At 35.4% G+C, this 19205-nt stretch overlaps 1 protein-coding gene across 1 annotated transcript in view; it reads left to right on the top strand.

Moving 5' to 3' along the window:
• The window catches only part of FER1L6 (fer-1 like family member 6), a 253827-nt gene that overhangs the window by 174233 nt on the left and 60389 nt on the right, over window positions 1-19205 (top strand). The window contains exons 23-29 of the mRNA XM_074266003.1: window positions 3638-3748; window positions 6580-6741; window positions 11259-11439; window positions 13172-13404; window positions 14255-14377; window positions 15509-15533; window positions 18829-18944. Coding sequence (XP_074122104.1) covers window positions 3638-3748; window positions 6580-6741; window positions 11259-11439; window positions 13172-13404; window positions 14255-14377; window positions 15509-15533; window positions 18829-18944 — 951 coding nt within the window. The remainder of the gene's footprint in view (window positions 1-3637; window positions 3749-6579; window positions 6742-11258; window positions 11440-13171; window positions 13405-14254; window positions 14378-15508; window positions 15534-18828; window positions 18945-19205) is intronic.

The raw sequence follows: 19205 nt of genomic DNA, 5'->3' as shown, positions 1-19205 counted from the left end.
CACACAAAGCAACTATCAAAGAATACAGCTGAATATTCTATAAAAATTCGTTCAAAGCCTGTACTCGATTGTTTCCAATTTTACTTGTTTATGTTATATTTGTACATAGTTGTATGTATGTTATCTTCCCTATTACCTTCTGTATCTTTTGAGAGCAGGGGTTATCTTTTACCTTTCTTTGTATCCCTAGCTCTTAGCACAGTGTCTGGCACATAGTAAGTGCTTAATAAATGTTTATTCATTGACTAATTGCTTCTACAAATCAAATTCCTCCCAGGCACAAACCCAACTAACTTTACCTTTTACAAATGTTTCTTGTAGTTTGTAAAGACATCTCTTAAAATATTTAGTGTGTTAAAAAATTCAAGGGACATGGTGAGACATAATCATTTTTTTATAATGACAACATGTTTATTAAGGAAAGGATGATCATTTGGCCTTATCTCTCAGACCAAGGACTCCTCATAATGGTGAGCTCACAGGTGTTATACTCTTGAAAGAATCTTGAGGATGGCAATCAATTCTGATTGGTTAACAATGAAAAAATGATTATTATAATGGGAGACTGGGCTATATTACAATAAGGGGCTTGAGATATATGACTTGGATTACCCCAGTCTTAAGCAAAGAGACTCATCATTTTTAATATCACCTATCTTGCAGTAAGGAACAATCAACATTTTTTCAGATCTAAGTAAACAAAACGAATAGGAATGCATCAATTAATCTAAACTTAAAGTTTCTTTTATTGTCTTTGATTAGATGTCAGCCAATCTGTCTGGGTAAATGTTTTGGAAAAATTTCCCATACTTTGATTTCTGAGTGAGGAAGTAGAAAAGGAGAAAAGGCTTGATTCAGATTCAATATTGATTACTTATTGATACAAGGGATAAATAATCATTTCTCATAAATGGGAGCTATACTTAGAAAAAGAAGTGATCCTAATTATCATCATTATCATCTTTGTCATCATGACAATAACAATAATACTGGTTTGATCCATTTCTTAGTCTCTCTTCCACATGTAATAATTTATACATCAATCATATCTTGAACCAAGAGGAGGCTAATAAATAAAGGCCACTCAGGGTTGCACAGAAGATAGAGAAGTGATCAGATGTATTTAATTAAGGGAGCCCTTTTGAAGTGAATAAGTTTTGAAGATTTGAAAGGAGATGGACTGTTAAGTTAATGAAAAAAGATGGGTCACTACAATTGGATGTATATGGCCCTTTCCAAGAAACTTGGGTGGAATACAATGTGTTCAAAACTGTGAAGATGAGCTTTGTATGTTCCAAAGATTTATGTTTAAAACATTTAATTTTTATTTCTCTAGGGAAAAAAATTATGGTGTCACAGTAGCAAGAGTGTTGGTTAGTTTTTGTTTGTTTAATGAAAAATGAGAATAACCATGCCTTTGGTAATTCTCTTACAAGGTAGTTGTGAAAAAAATAATGCATGGAAGGTACTTGGTGGACAATAAAATGCTATGGAAACATTATTATTCTTTGACCATCATTATGTGTTCTATATTATAATCAAATATTTCCTTGAGCATCTGTCACAGTCATATTGAATATTTTTACATGTAAAAAAGTAAGGGAGGGGAATAGGCATTTTTAAATTGCAATCTTTATTTATTATACCATCTTCATTTCTAACTATACCTTTCCCTCATCCAGTTCTACCCAGAAAGTTTTTTGTCACAATAACACTAAATAGGAAAAAGCAGTTCACTAAAAATAGCCAACACGTTAACTGAGTCTGACAAGATATACAATGTTCCATGCTCTTTTTCTTTAAAGGAAGGAAGAAGGTAGATTTTCTCATATCTTCTTTGAGGATAGAACTGTTCATTATAATTATACTATAATTTTAGATCTGTTTCTTCTTTTGCTACATTATTGTAGTAATTATGTATCTTGTGTATATTATGCACATTGATTTAAAATGTCTTCCTACGTTTCTCTGTGTTATTCACATTAATTGATTCTTATAAGTCAGTGATATTCCATTACCTTATTGTACCACATTTTGTTTAGCCATTCCCCAGATTCAGATATACTGAAACCAGTACTTGGTTTCAACTTTGTTTCTAGAAATTACCTGATACAACAAGTGCAGCTAGGAATTTTTGTTTTATCTTTTATTTTTCTTTCTACCTTTGACATCTCTTGGCCATAACCTTAGGAGTGTAATATCTGAGTCAAAATACATGGATGTTTAGCCATGTTTTTTTAGCATGAATCCAAATTACAAAAATAGGTATTTTTAAAATAAGCTTTTATTTTTATCTAACCATAGTTTTTTTTTAATGTTCATTTCCCTTCTCCTTCAAGAGAATCATCTCATATAATAGATAATATTTTTAATTAAGAAAGAAAAAACAAATCAGCATAATCAATTAATACATTTAAAAAACTAAAAATATATGAAAAGTACACCACTTGAGGACTTCACACCTCTGTAAAGTAGTATTATGGGAGAGCTTTCTCATGTTTTTTTCTTTTGAGCTATGTTTCTTTGTTAATTGGCACCATTCATATCTGATTTGTGTGTGTGTGTGTGTGTGTGTGTGTGTGTAGTTGTTTATTCCATTTACATTATAGTTATTGTGGATATTATTTTCCTGACTAATAGTCTCTTTATTTTAATTCATATTATTATCATCATTATATTATCATATTATTCATATTATTTCAATTCACATATTGTCATGATCTATTCATCACACTGTTCATTTCTTACAGTAATATCACCCTTATGTATCATAATTTGTTCAGCCACTCCCCAATTGATACACTTCTGCTTTGTTTCGAATTCTTTACTATTCTAGCTATCACAAAAACTATTGCCATATTTAATTCACGCAAACACCCACGCTAACAATGCACTAGTGTGTTTATCTTTCCACAACCAGTGAGTATTGACTATTCTCCTCTTTTGTCAACTTTGCCATGGGTATGGGATGAAATCTGAGCTTTGTTTTTATTTGCATCCCTTTTATTATTTGTGATTTGGAGTATTCTTTCATATAGTTATTAGTTTGCAATTCTTATTTTGAGAACTGTTTGTATTTTTTGACCAGTTATCTGTTGGAAAATGTATTGTGGTCAGATGGATATAGATATAATGTTTTTCAATTATTTCTATATCTTGGACACCAAATTCTCATTAGAAAAATTAATATAAAGATAAAACTAGCTTTTTCTAAAATATGACTATGCATTTTGTTCTGACCCTGTGCTATAAGCACGCTTAGAGTTAGAAAGACCTGAGTTTGAAGCCCATCTCTGATATTTGTTAGCTATGTTACCCAGGACAAGCCATTAATCTCCATTTTCTCAGTTTCCCATCTATAAAATGAAAATTGTAATAGCTTCTACTTCCCAGAGTTGTTATGAAGATTAAATGAGATAAAAATTGTAAAGTGTTTAGTACCTGACACATAGTAAGTACTATATAAATGTTAACAACTAATCTTTCATATTTATATAATAATCTAAAGTTTGCAAGGCAGTTTACATGAAGTTCAAAGAAAATAAATGTTCAATGCCATTGAGAAGTGGGTCCCTGTTCTCCAAAATCCTCTTGGTTTTCTTATCCCTTTATAATGAACTTTTGCTTTGTTCATCAGGTTCCTTCCTCAGGCCCACAGGATCTTCCTCCCATTGATCCACCAGATGTAGCCCAGATCTACCCAGTCCCTGCCAATATTCGTCCTGTGCTGAGTACATATAGAATAGAGGTAAGATTTTGAAAAGGCTTCTGGAATTTTCCAACAGATTCAAAGGCACAAAGATCTCCCTTAATTTTTCAAGTAGACAGGGCATTGCTTGAATATTAACCATAAATTTGAAATTTGGGTGATTTCATTGACTCAGAGAGCTCTCTATGGGGGTATTCCCTCAGTTAATATAGATCAGCACATGCCCTGAAAAGAATAGTCTTTCAATTTCTTGAGACAATGATGATTTAAATGACTTACCTAGGAACACAGAACCACTGTGTAGTCAGAGTCAGAATTTAAAGCCATCTCTTCTTGGCTCTGAGACAATCTCACCATCCTGTGATGCTTCTAAGGATACAAGTATCTATTTTTATCATTGTGGTTGACATCATTTTCCCTGTGCTTGAGGAAATACAATTTTGAAGCTATTGAGATATGATTATTTCTCAAAGTATCCTAGGAAAAACAAATAAAAAAAAAACCACCAAGGCAATGTGACTATTGTTCCTTACAATTATCTTCTTCTAAAATTTTTGTAAGAACTCTCTACCCAAGCATCCAGAGTGTCTTAGATAAGGTTAATTAATAGAAAATACTCAAGCTTTTAATAAGTGATGCTGAACAGCAGACCACAGAATAGAAAAATCTAAGAACTGGAAAGGACCTTGGTGTCCAACCCATCTAGTCTAATCCATCTATCAAAGGAATCTCCACTATAACAGACTCAACAATGGCCATCCAACAACTGCTTAAAGACCTCCAAAGAAGACTTACATGAATTGATGCTGAGTGAAGTGAGCAGAACCAATAGAACATTGTACAAAATAACGAGATCATGCAATGATCAACTGTGATGGACTTGGCTCTTCTCAGCAGTGTGGTGATTCAAAGCAATTCCAATAGACTTAGGTTGGAAAATGCCAATCACATCCAGAGAGAGAACTATGGAGACTGAATGTAGATTGAAGCTTAGTATGTTTATCTTTTTTGTTTGTTTTTTCTTTGTCGTGATTTTTTCCCAATTGGTCTGATTTTTCTTGTACAACATGACAAATATGGAAATAAGTTTAAAATGATTGCACATATTTAACTTCTATCAGGTAATTTGCTGTTTTGAGAAGGGGGAAGTAAAGGAGAGAGGGAAAACAATTTAGAACACAAAATTTTACAGAAATGAATGTTGAAAACTATTTTACATGTATATGGAAAAATAAAATCTCATTGGGATAAAGAAAGACCTCTAAGGATGGAGAATGTACCACCTCTCTAGGCAATCCATTGCATTCTGGAACAGCTCTCATTATTATGAAGGAATTTTGATTTGTTTTTTGCATTATATTATCAAGCCTAAATTTGTCTCTTTGCAATTCTACCCATTGCTTCTGATTCTAACTTCTGGGACCAAATATAACAAGTCTGATCTTTTGCTCCATATGATAATTCTTTAAATATTTGAAGTTAATTATCATGCCCTTCCTTTCAAGCTATATATATATATATATATACCAGTTCTGCAAGATGTATTATTGGATATCTGCAATACCTGTTACTAGGAAGGCTAAGATTGGCAGACCTCTTGAGCTCCAAAGTTCTGAGATGCAGTGGACTATGCCTGTCAGATAGCCACACTAAATTTGGTATTAATATAGTAAGCTTTCATGATCTGGGAAGCAGACCCAGATTTCCTAAAAAAGGATGAGCTAATCTAAATTGGAGACCAAAGACATTGATCAAAGACATTGTGCTAAACAGTAAGGAGGCTGGGTTCATGTATGGAGTTTTTCCTTCTAACCTAGTTAAGATTAAAAGACTTACTATTACAACAAAACTATTAGCACATGCTCAGGATCTTCAAGTGGTACTCATTTGACAAACACTGACAGCCTTTAGCTTAATGAGTTCCCTCTGGTGACATTATCATAGTGTCCAGATCTGAACATAATATTATTCCAGATGAGGTCTGATGAAGGCATAGTATATCACAAGGAGATGGAAATGATTGAACAACATCTTTAGGAGCATTTCTTTTTCTTCTCAACAATTGAAATTCTCCTTTTGCTATATATGACCTAGGTAACAAGTTCTTTATCTCTCTTGACCTCAGTTTCTTCAGCTGAAAAATGAGAGGATTAGACAGTGATAACTTCTAAGGGTTTCTTTCAGCACTAGAATTGTGATTCTCTGATTCTTTGGACAGGCTGTCTGTCCCCCCCATGCCTGGAAGTCTGGAGGCCATTATGGTCTATGGGTCAAAGCTGACCTGCCACCTCTTTATATGGACTGTAAGCTAAGAATCATGAATTCCTGGGTCATATAAAAGCAGACTATAATGTGTAATTTGGCCCATGAGCCGGAGTTTGCTTATCTCTGGTGAGCTGGTATAGTAGATAGGGCACTGCAGTTGCAGTCATAAAGATCTGTGTTCAAATACACTAACTAGCTAGATGATCCTGGACAAAGGACTTAAGCTCTCTAGGCTGAGTTCAGTTTCTTCATTTGTAAAATACATTGGTTGGACTCAATGACCTCCAAGACTCTTTCTGGCTCAAAATCTCTATTTCTTACCTTGCCTCTACAAATCCCCATGGCTTAGTTAAGGGGTTACCTCTTAAGGGAAGTCTTTTTCTGATTTTCCTACTTGTCTCCTCTCTTCTCAAATACCATATTTATATGTATGTTTATATGTTATATCTTCTCCCCTCCTCAAAGGTAAGCTATTTGAGGTCCTCTTTTGTGATTTTATCTTTATATCCAAAATGCTTCACACAGTGCCTTACACAGAATGGGTGCTTAATGAAAGCTTGGATTGATGGACTTTTCATACCCTGTTCTGTTGCCTTTGTTTCTAGGTTCTCTTCTGGGGTGTTCGTGAAATGAAGAAAGTCCAGCTCCTCTCAGTGGATCGTCCTCAGGTACTCATAGAATGTGCTGGCAAAGGAGTTAAATCCTGTGTGATCCAGAGTTACAAGAACAATCCTAACTTCAACATCCAAGTGGATTGGTTTGAAGTGGTAGGTTTCTCCCATGGTTCATCTATTGCTATTTCCTATGTGTGGGAATGTTTTACTTTCAGTTTGGTTTTTAGCGAATGTAAGTATATTTTGTGTTATAATGGAAAGAGTGCTGGCTCTGATGTCAGAGGATTTGGGTCCAAATCCTACTAATAACACTACTTATATGACCTTGAACAAAACACTTTACTTTTCTGGGCCTCAATTTTCTCAAATGCAGAATAAGAGGATTAGACTAGATGGTCCCTTTAACTTCCAGGTCACTACTATCTGATCATAAATCATACTAATCAGAAGAAAGGCCAGCCTGAAGAGATGAAGAATCCAAGCTACACCATAAAACCATTATTTCTTTTTTAAAATTTAAAGTACTTTGATACTTCAATGAATCTGCAGTATTAGAATTATAGTTACTTTTCCCAATGGTACAGATCACAATGCCTACAGTCCTTCTCTTCCCATGAAACTCTTGTCCACATCTATTGTCAAACTCTTCACATGGGGTACACTCAACAAGTATACTTGGGTTCTCTTAATCTCTTGTTAGTATGTGCCTACCACTAGAGTGCAAGAGCAGGTAGTTGGTGCCATAGTGCACAGAGCACTGGACCTAAAGTTAAGAAGATTCATCCTACTAAGTTCAAATCTGATGTCAGATACCTAATAGCTACATGACCTGGAGCAAATCACTTAACCCTATTTGCCTCAATTTCCTCATCTGTAAAACGAGCTGGAGAAAAAAAATGGAAAATGACAGTATTTTAACCAAGAAAACCCCAAATGGGATCATGATAAGTTGGTATATGGCTGAAAGGACGGAACAGCAACACTTCTACTAGAGTCCATTTGGTTATCTTTTGTTCCTATTACAGGATTGACTACACTGTTTTCCAGTCAAATTCCCTGATTATGTTTATATAACATGTATACTCCATAATTATATTACACATTTACTGCATAATTTTTTACTGGCAATATTCTACAGTTTATTCCTACCCTCTAAACATCTGTCCCTTGGATTACCTGAAATTTTCATTCTTTGAAGACTGTGGTATTCTATGCTTCTCAATAGAATAGTGTAGGAAGAACGTATGTATTATAGCTACTTGATCTTACAAAATATTGCCAAGACTATATAGAACTTACCTAGTGAATAGATTAATTATTTGTAATGAAAATTTTTGTAACTAGCATTCAATTTGGCTCAAGGGCCTGATGGTGTTAGAAAGCAGTTTTCTTGCAAGGTTTTTAAAATATTTCTCTCCCAGTCTTGTTCTCTACAAAATATATGCATTGTCAATGAAGGATGACACTGTTCTCTTTTGCCTCAAAACATCCCAATAATCATAAATTTAAAATTTGAGTTTTTAAGAAATTGGCAAACTCCCTAGGGAATATAATATTGTGAATTAATGATAAAAAATATTGACAACCTTTCAGATGAGCAAGGACTTGTGGATTCTAAACATAATCCCACTGGTCAGTGGTTTTATGACCTTCAAGTTATTTTATCTTTATGACCCTTAGCTTCCTTTCTTAAAAAAAGGAATAATAATACCTACTGCTTTATAGAATTCAGCAAGGGGAAGCCTTTCCCAAACCCTCTTAATTCTAAGGCTTTCTCTCTGTTAATCATGTCCCATTTATCCTGCATATACAACAACATCTATGCTTTCTATATATTTGTCTGCATGTCATCTCCCAAATTAGATTGCCAGTTCTTTGAGGGAAGAAACTGTCTTTTATTACTTTTTAGGTCCCCAACATTTAATAGAGGATTTACTATGTGAATAATAAAGCACTTGATAAATGGTGATTGATTGAAATAGGCATTTTTATAAATTGTAAAATTCTATACAAATATTATAATTAATTATGGTGATAGTAAAAAGTAGTAAGACATATTGGGCCTATGTGGAAAATATATTACCCAGGATTTTTCAAATAATACATCAGTCATTCAGCATAATCATAAATTACTATCATCATGAGAAAATTTCCTGGGACACTGAGGTCATAAGGTTTAAAGCTAGAAAGGACTTCAAAGGCTTTGGAATCCATTTCTCTCTTTGTAAAAATGAAACAGCTGAATCCCAAAGTCACAAAGACAGTAAAGGTCAGAAGGGAGCTATGAATCTAGGTCATTTGCCCACAGAGCTTGTGTTCTATTCATTGTTCTATTCGTTGTCTATTCAAGTTACCTCTGGACTGACAATGCTTGTAGTCACACAGCTGGTATGTGTCAGAAACAAGATCTGAACCCAAATGTTCTTAATTACAAGTTTGGTCTTCCATCTATTTTGTCACGTTGGTTTATATCGTCATAGCATTTTAAAGCTCAAAGTCAATCAGCCAATGAATATTTATTAATTTTTTTCTACATACCAGATACTGTGTTAAGCTCTGGAGATACAAATAAAGGCAAAAGTTTTCAAGCTCAATGTTTAATAGGAAAAACAATGTATAAACAATTAGGTACAAGGAAGATCTTTCTCAGTGTGTCTGACTGTCTCTATCGCTCTATCTGTCTCTCTCTGACTCTCACTTTGTCTCGGAGGTCTCTTATTCTTCTTCTTCCTCCTCCTCCTCCTTCTCCTCTTCTTCCTCCTCTTGTCCTCCTCTTCTCCACTTCTTTCTCCTGTACTGCCTTCTCCTCTTCTTCCTCTTCCTCCTCTTCTCTTCCTTTTCCTCCTCCTCTCCTCCTTCTTTTCTTCCTCATCTTCTTCCTCTTTCTCCTTCTCTTCTTCTTCCTCTTCCTTCTTTTCCTCTTCTTTCTCCTCTTTTTTTCTCCTTCTCCTTCTTTTCTCTCTGTGTCTCTGTTTATGTCTTTCTTTCTCTGTCTGTCTGTCTCTGTCTCTGTTTCTCCCTGTCTCTGTCTCTTTCTCTGTCTCTGTGTTTCTGTATCTGTTTCTCTGTGTCTCTGTATCTGTCTCTGTCTTTTTCCCCTCTGTCTCTCTCTCCATCTCTCTTCCCCCCCCTCCGTCTGTCTCTGTCACTCTCTCTTTCTCTGTCTCTTGTCTGTTTTTCTGTCTCCTCCTCCTCTTCCTCTTTCTCCTCTTCTTCCTCTTCTCCTCCTCCTCCTCTTCCTTCTCTTCCTCCTCTTCTCTTTTTTTATCCTCCTTTTCCTCCTCTTTTCCCTCCTCTCCTCCTCCTCCTCTTCCTCTTTCTCCTCTTCTTCCTCTTCTCCTCCTCCTCCTCTTCCTTCTCTTCCTCCTCTTCTCTTTTTTTTGTCCTCCTTTTCCTCCTCTTTTCCCTCCTCTCCTCCTCCTCCTCTTCTTCCTTTTCCTCCTTCTCTTCTTCCTCCTCCTCTTTTTTCTTCTTCTCCTCCTTGTCCTCCTTCTCTCTATGTCTCATTCTGACTCTCTCTCTTTCTCTATCTCTATCTGTCTGTCTCTCTTTCTTCGTCTGTCTGTTTCTTCCTGTCTGTCTCTTTCTCTGTCTCTCTGTTTCTGTATCTGTTTCTGTGTCTCTGTATCTGTTTCTCTGTCTTTGTCTCTCTCTGTCTCTGTCTCTCCCTCGCTTTTTCCTCCCCCCTCTCTGTCTGTCTCCCTCTCCTTCTCTCTGTCTTTCTGTGTGTATCTGTCTCTGTCTCTGTGTCTCTCTGTGTCTCTGTCTCTGTCTCTGTCTGTCTGTATCTGACCCCTGATATGCTATAATGCTATTCCACATCCTCTTTCCAGTACTTCATGGCATGGAGGTGGCACTGAGTTGCTATGTCATTGAAATATAAGCCTTGGCAGGTTTTATCCAGCAGAAAAGGCGTTGAATACAGGTTGGCCTTGTAACTAATGTTTAGGCTACAGAAATTCTCAAAAAACTTCCATTAAGTCATAGAGGGAATCAGAGTCACAAATCTAAGGTTGGGAAGGACCTTACAGATCATTGAGCACAACTCTCATTTTTTACAAATAGAGGAGCTAAGTGTCACAGAAGTTAGGTGCCTTGCCCAGGCTCACACAACGAGTAGATGTTTGAAGTAGGATTTTGATTTTTGACTATACATTCAGTGCTCTATTCATCACCTAATACTGATGCTAACTACAATAATCAAGGGATAAAATAGCAGATACTTAAATATTAAAATATTATTGCTATTGTTCATTTCAGTTGTGTCCAGCTCTTTGTTTGAGGTTTTCTAGGCAAAAGTAATTGAGTGGTTTGCCATTTCCTTCATCAGCTCACTTTACAGATGAGTAAACTGAGGCAGAGAAGTGACTTGCATAGGCTCACATAACTATTAAGTGTCCAGAGCTAGATTTGAACTCAGAAAGATGTCTTCCTGATTCTCAGGCCAGTGTTCTGTTCATTGTGCCACTTAGCCACTCTGAAATATCATATACACTTGACTTTTTAAAAAATATTAAGCTCAGATTCTTCTGAGGGTCTGTCTTTTACTATTAATACATTCTGAGCATATGTCATACTCAGTGATCTCAAAATAAATATTTTCTAACAATTGTTTTCTTTGAATGTATTTCTTACAAACTTAATGGTCACACAATCTTGTCTTCTACCAGGAACTGCCTGAGAATGAGCTTCTCCACCCACCTCTGAGTATCTGTGTAGTTGACTGGAGAGCTTTTGGAAGGAGCACCCTAGTGGGCACCTACACTATCAACTGCCTCAAGCAATTTCTGTGCAAATCTGTGGAGCTCCCAACCGTGGTCTCTGAGGTAGATGTAGCCCAACAAGTTCAAGGTAAGAACTTCACTGGGTATTGACCCTTTAAGGCCATCAAAACTGCTCTTATGTCAGCTTTCTTCAGTGGTTTCACAGGGAGTAACTGTCAGATGTACTTCTGCTGATCATTTCTTTGCCCAAATATTAGAGAAGAATGACAATGGAAATCAGAATGGATGCAGCTTGAGGGTCTGGATTGTACAATGTTGTGAAATATTGATAGATTATGTTTGTTTCTTTTTTGGTTTCCATGGGGGGGGGGGGGGAAGAAATCCCTCATAATTATTCAAAGAACCAGGCAGTGGTTTTGTTTTCATATTATCTTTATGACTGAAAACAAGTTCTTTTTTTTATATTTAAAGCCTTTCTCAACCTCTCTCTAGTCTAACATCTCTTTAGAAATAAAACAAGAAAACAACTAGATTTATTAACTTATATGATAAACATTTTGCATCATTTAAACATTTTAGTATTCAATATGGCCTCATTTTGCTGTGATTCTTTATTATATGCAATCGGCATTGAGTTTGCAAGATTTTAATACATTCTTCTTAAATCATCATCACAAAATCCCATTTTAATGGTGCTGGAACTCTGTCTTCCCAGAAATCAGCCGGAGTCAGGCTAATCAAAAGTCTTTATTCTTGGTCTCTTGAGCTCACAGTCAGGGGATTAGATCTAGTAACCTCTCCACCGCCAGGAGAATGCCTCAATTTCCTCCTCCTACTCCACCCACACACATCACTTCCTCCTCTTTGTCCCACCAATCAAGTTAGCACAGAACAGCTGGGGAGGATCAACCTTTAATCATGTTAATAGAGAACCATCCAATTGGCAATTAGTCTCACGTGTTCCATTATCCAAGTGCATTTGCTCAGTTCTAGCCCTTTACATAGTGGTACTAGATATTAATCACATCTTTGAAATATAAATATTACCTTGATCATAGCCCATCGGTTTTCTTTTTTTTATTTACCTGTCTATCTATTTGTATATCTATGTGCTTATTCATTCATCTGTTCTTATATTCATTTACTTATTCACTTATTTGTTTGTTTATTTTCTCTCCTTTCCACTTTCTCCTTTCCAAGTGAACAGTAAAAATAAACTATAAACTCTTCCAACAAATATTGATATTCCAGCAAAACAAATTTCCTACATTGGCCATATCTCATTCTATATTTTAGTTCCTCACTTCTCTTGCATAAGGTGGATAAGCTGTGTCTTCAGGCCTCTGGAATTATTCTAGCCTGCCTCTTCACTGACCTTATTACTTTTTTTTCCATGTACTCTACTGCTCAGCTAAGCTGGCCTTCTGAATCTTACATCTCACTTTCCTATCTTAGAATACTAGTCTCCTACAAAGAATAATTCAAAAAGTCCTACACATATGAGGACTTTCCTGTGTCTGTCCCAGCTTTTGATACTTCTCCAAACTAAATGATCTAGAATTTATTTTAGGCATATTTTATATATGCTTATCTGTATACATGTTTCTCAATAGAATGAAAACTCCTTTAAGAGAAGAATTGATTCATTTTTAATTGTGTCCTAGCACCAAGAACAATCCCTGGTACACAGTAGGTGTTTAATGAATGCTTATTGATTGATTGCTGAAATAATCTAGATCAGTCAAGCCAGAGTTATTTGTTTGGCTCGAATGATCCAGATTGTTGTAGTTATATACACCTGGCTTGTAAATGATAGTAGTTCTGATTTTGTTCTCCCTTTGTTGTGTTTTGGGTTTCAGCTGTGCCAGATTCAGCATTAGAGCCAGTATCTTCTGGGTTACTTATCTCATCTCAGGACCCTCCACCAGATCATATCTATGTTCAGGTTGAGCAGCCGCCCACTATTGTTCCAGACACTGTGCAAGTTCAGACAACTAGCACGGCTCTATGTGACATCCCTGACTCCTCACCGATGCTGGAGCCAGAAAGGAAATCTGCAACTCTTGAGCTACCAAAAGAGGAAAAAGTAAAGGTTAGAATTTCATAGAATCTAAATCTAGAAGAGACATCAGGAGTCATATGGCCTAATTCCTTTACTTTATAGTTGAAGAATCTGGAACCTGGAGAGAGAAAGGAATTTCAGTCAATCATTTAAGATGCATTTATTAACTGCTTACTATGTGTAAATGGAAAAAAATGAGATAGCTCCAACCCTCAGGGAATTTTTGGGAAGGAGAGAGTCCAGTATTTCCACAGATGAGTCAATACAGGATATATACAAAATAAATGCCTAGCGATTAGAGGGAAAGGGCACTATTAGCAGAAAGAATAAGCAAAGATCTTTTTTAAAAGGTGGCACTAGAACTGAACTTTGAAGGGAATAAAGGTTTCCAAGAGGAGGAGTTGAAGAGGAAGGGCATTCTGAGCATGCGATTCAGTCTATATAAAAGCAAAGAAATGGAAAAGGAGCATCATGTCCAGGAAACAGAAGATAGAAAGATTTGTCTGAAGTATAGAGTGAATGAGGGAGAGTAATGTTTAAAGCATAATGGATCCAGATGACTGAGAAAAGCTTTAAATGTCATAAAGAGAAATATGTATTTTTTCCCTAAGGCAAGTGGGAGCCATTAAAGAAAGTTCTTTGAGCAAGAGAGTAAAATGGTCAGACTAGACTTGTCCAGATCACATTGGTGGTAAGATTCAAAAGAACTATCTAAGTCACTCATCTCATCCTAAAAGCCCCCACCAGATTACATCTGTATCTAGCTGTGCACCCACTCATGATTGTCTCAGACTCACCTAAAGTCACAGAAAACAGATTTGAAGCCATGATTTATGTCACTGCTCTTATCTTGACTGACATTACCTTTATCCTTTTCCAGGATGCCAGGAAACCTTCCAGGAAATCCACCAAAAGAAGAAAGAGAACAATAGCAGATGAGTCTGCAGAAAATGTTATTGATTGGTGGTCCAAGTATTATGCCTCCCTAAATAAAGTATTAAAGGTACAAGTCAGATGAAAAAAAAATATTTTGACTTAGTGAAAGACCTTTATTTTTGCCACATGCCTGAAACTCAGACATATTCTCTTTCACTGCTAACTCTAGAGTCACCCAAAAATAGAATATTGAGTTTTTCCCTACCAGAGGTCTTTGAACAAAGACTTGATGGAAACTGGGCAGGTATATTATACGGGGGATTCTTTTTCATGTAGGATTGGACCAAATTGCCTCTAAGATCCTTCTAGCTTTTGAGATTTTTTGATTCTGTGATTTTCCAGATCATGACAAACTGGCATATGGAAAGAGGGCAGGGTAGGAAAAGATGTGACCCTCTTCCTCATGTAACCATATACTAGAAAGCCATCTTGTCTTAACCATATCCACATATATAGGCAGAAACATTCAAAAGACAGCCATCATTTTTACTTTCTCCATTTGTTATCAATACATGAATTACTAATGTCAATTATTATTATCATCACCTCTTTCCTCTGCTATTATGGCCTGAAATGGATGGATAGCAGTGCGGAAACCAAAGATATTATGACATACTTCATTATGTATCAAATGTATCAAGTTGTTCTGATACATTGGTTAGAAAACAATGTGTAATAAAGGGAAGAGGTTCCTGGGAAATGAAACCTTTGAGATTATCCTCTTTTGACAATGTCTGTGAGGATGGTTTCCAACCAGAGGGGGTAAAATAACTGTATCTAAGTGGTTCTTTAAGTGAGTGAATAAGATTTCTTGGTGACAAGTGACAAAACTCCTTCTTTGATGATTTTAGTGTGGTTAACTCTTACCTCTTTGTAGTGGTCTTGTTCATTTGGCTTACTTTGAACTTCAAATTTCTTTTTGGATACATTCTTTTTAAACAAAAACTCCTAGGAGAGAAATACCAAAAACATTAGACTTGTACCCCTTAGTTGTCAGTAGTATATCTTGTATATACTTTTTATTTAATAAAAAGTTATTAAAGATCAAGTGATGATGATAATGAGTAATCAGGATAATAATGAATTCTCCTTCTCATTTTCTCTCCTCTCCTCTTGTGTTTTCTTTTCTGCTTTTCTCCCTTCTTTTTTTGCTCTTCAATTCACTCTGTCTCTCTCTTCCTCCCTTATTCCATCTTAGGAAAAAGAAAGAAAAGGCAGCAAAGGTAAGGCAACTTGATGGGATGTTTTGTGACAGTTTGCTCACATAATAAGGCCATTCTCAAAAGAAGGTATCATAATGCCTTATATCAAAAAGAATTTCAGGAATTTTTCCCCAAAACCTGCCAAAGAATAAGGAGTGAGGAATGATGCTTAGAGATAGAAAATTACTGCCCAAAGTCACACATCTAGCTGATGGCAGAGGTAAGGGTAGAATGGAATTTCCTGATTCCAAATCCAATTCTTTTTATACTGGACTATGTGCAAGACAACCTTTGTGTTCTATTCTGTGGATCAGGAGAAGTGTGGAACAGGAAAATGATAATCAATGAAATAAAATTCAAAATGCAAAAGACCATAGGTTTAGATAGCTCTGGGTACAGTGTTTTGTTTTGTTTTGTTTTGTTTTTAATAAAAACTTTAGGATTAATAACTCAATTTCACAAATGTAGGGTGGATTAAATCTGAATTTCTCAGGGCATTGCTTCTGATGAAATGATGAATATCACAGAGAGCAATAGAGAAACACACATTTTGTGTGATCAGGTTGGAATCTGCTTAGAATCATTGATGAATTTTGATACAGGGTAGGAATGAAAGGCATCATTAAGGAATTGTAGAACAGGAAAAGAAAATAGGATGATTATGTGAAGAGAACAAGGACAAGAAAGTAGGAGAGCTCTACTGGTCCTTCAAAGTATCAGAAAAAAAAAAAAAAACTGAGGAAGGTCTCCAGCAAGTCAGATATGGATCTTTTGTGGCAAACATGGAATGAAGTTATATATAGATACATTGTAATCTGTATTAGTAGAAGGAATCTTAAATCCATTTGAGTCTCTAGTCATTTTATAGAACATTTATCATTCTCATGATACAGATCTGGAAATTTCACCTGAGATTAGAGTGAAGCAGCAATAACATTCAACTGTTAAACAAAATAAAATCATAAGGATAGATATTGAACATCTTCGTTGTTACAGAGAATTATCGAATAAGGAAACTGTCTACAAGTGCAAGTTATCACTTTCTCAACAATTTATAATCCTAGATAGTTATCTAGTGCATTGAGAAGTAAATTGACATACTTAGGATCAAACAACCAATATATGTAGAGGTGAGGTTTTCTTGACCTTTAGGCCAGTTCTCTTTCCACTATTCCATGTCTGCCTAGTAATGCAATGAAATTGTGTTCATATGAAATGAAATAATTATACATAATGTTAATGTAAATTATGAATAATATGAATAAATAATGAGAAAATTATAATCCAATTATATTCTATGTTAATTGGTCAACATCTGGAATCTTATGTTTTATAGAAGGTATCACATTTGACACAGATCATTAACAGACTAAAAAGCATCCAGAGAATCCAAGGGCAGTGAAAAACCTGGAAACCAAGTGAGACATAGACCTGAAGAACTGAAGAAGAGAAGGTTTAGAGTTGGGGATACAGCATAATAGCTTTCTTAAGGATTTGAAGTACTATAATGTAGAAAAAAAATTAAACTTATTCTTTTGGATTCCAGAAGGAAAAAAGTCAGTGGACACAAATTATAGAAAACTAAAATTTATGCCATTATGGAGAATTTTTTATTATCGTTGCTTAACAGCAATGGAATGGATTGCCTGAATCAGTAGTGTGAGGTCTTTGTCATCAAAAAGTATTTTTAAGGTTTGTGGTTGAGCTGATCTCAGGATTATTGAAACAATCCTACTTGAGTCAAAAGATTGTTTCTGATGGGCTGAAATGTTCTTGTTTGTGGATAATTCTTTTAAGTTCACAATAAAAAAGGAAATTTTTTAAAAAGACTGAGTTAATTATATACTCATATTGTTTACAAAATTATGAACTGACTTTGGGAAAATCAGTTCATCTCTTTGGGCCTCAGTTTCCTCTTCCCTAAAATTAAGAAGTCAAAGTTAATGACCTCTAAGTTTCCATCCACCTTTATAATTATATGATTCTCTGTCTTTTGGTTGTTTGTTTTTACCTTTGTACAAATGCCAGTTTTGCTAGTGATTGATGTTATCTGGGATGGTCTCTACTTTCATATGGTTTAGAAATGACATTCAATCAAGAAATATTAAGACAATTATTTTGAAGAAAGATGTCTATGATTTCCTGGTTTCTCCAAATCCTTAAGAAAATTCAATAGACGGCAGAAATCATTCCTATTTCCTATCAAATTTCAAATCCTCTTTGCAAATAGCCATTTAATCTAGAAGTAAATTATTGTATTGAGTGTGGCATCAGGCAGTTGTTTTTACTTTTTGTATACTCCCTAAGGAATAGCAAACCTGTGACATTTTGTAAGTTAGGAAATTTCCACAATCATTTACAAGGTTGCCTAAAAGTAAACAGGCAAGGTATTAAATCTAGTAGCTCAATGAAAATGGGTAAGAGAGGATGGGTAATAAACAATTAAGAGTAGCTATCTGTCATCAAGGTCATCAGCAGTTGGAACAACCCGGTGAGTTTGACACATCATCTAGAATGGCCTGAGTCATTCTTGTCTTTCAGCATCATGGGGGTGTGGAAAGAATGCTACATTGGGAATTAGGAGACCTGGGCTCTAGTTTCAGCTTTGCTATGTAATAAGCTATGTGATCTTAAAATTACTTCACCTCTCTGATGAGCATGAAAGGGTATTAGGTAAAATGGCGTCTCAGGTCTCTCCTGGATACAAGCCTCTGTGGATCTACATTAGTTTATTCTTGTGGAAGGCAGTTTCATGCATTGCCACAACAACTAGAGAAACAATCATCAAAACATTTACCACCTGCTTATTATATTCCAGGCATTGGACTAAGAATTAGAGGTACAGGGAATATCCATGTTGTTATTTTAAATACATGTAGGAAAAGTGGGTCATGATTAATTACATATGGAAATGAGCTTCAAGGACATGGAAGACAGAGGAAATTAAAAGAGAAATGGAGGAATTCTTCAATTAATTGTTCATTAATTAATTAATTGTTTAATCACCTCATATCTCCTAGTACCTATGATAGTGCTGTGGGTATAAAGCAAAAAAAATGAAAATAGTTCCTGTCCTCAAGAAGCTTTTACACTCTTCTTGAGGACAAAACATTCACTCATCAGCCTAATAAAAAAGAATTTGAGGAGAGGGAGAGAACTTGCAATTGGTGGGAATTAGAGAACACTTCCCATAAGAGGGAGCACATGAACTGATCCTGAAGAAAAAGAATTCTGAAACATATAGATGAGGATGGAGGTTCCTTCTTTCTTATCTAGAGGAAATAGAAACTTAAGTGTTATGACTGAATTTCCACAGATACCAAAACAGACCAGGTAGTAGTGACTATAGAAGACATGCCAAAGAAGAAGAAAGATAAAATATTCAAGAAGAAACCAAAGGAAGAAAACATATCAAACCTAGCCACTCTGAAGGTATGTAGCATGATATTTGCATTTATAATCATCTATGTATTCTTCAATTAAATAGTGGAGACTAATGAGAAGAGTCATTGATTAATGTCCTTTTTGCATATCTATCTTAAATCTAAAAATCTAAGGAAGTCATTCTAGTATGTTAAATAGATCCTTCATGGAGAATTTGTGGAAAAATAATAGCCAAAAATTGTATTGGAACATACATGAGAAGTTGGGAATTGGCTGGGATTTGCATAAATAAAAGGAAATACTGATTTC

Source organism: Sminthopsis crassicaudata, chromosome 1, assembly GCF_048593235.1.
Source record: "Sminthopsis crassicaudata isolate SCR6 chromosome 1, ASM4859323v1, whole genome shotgun sequence".
Classification (NCBI taxonomy): domain Eukaryota; kingdom Metazoa; phylum Chordata; class Mammalia; order Dasyuromorphia; family Dasyuridae; genus Sminthopsis; species Sminthopsis crassicaudata.
The sequence above is the reverse complement of the archived record's forward strand: the minus strand, read 5'-3'. Positions and strand labels throughout refer to the sequence as shown.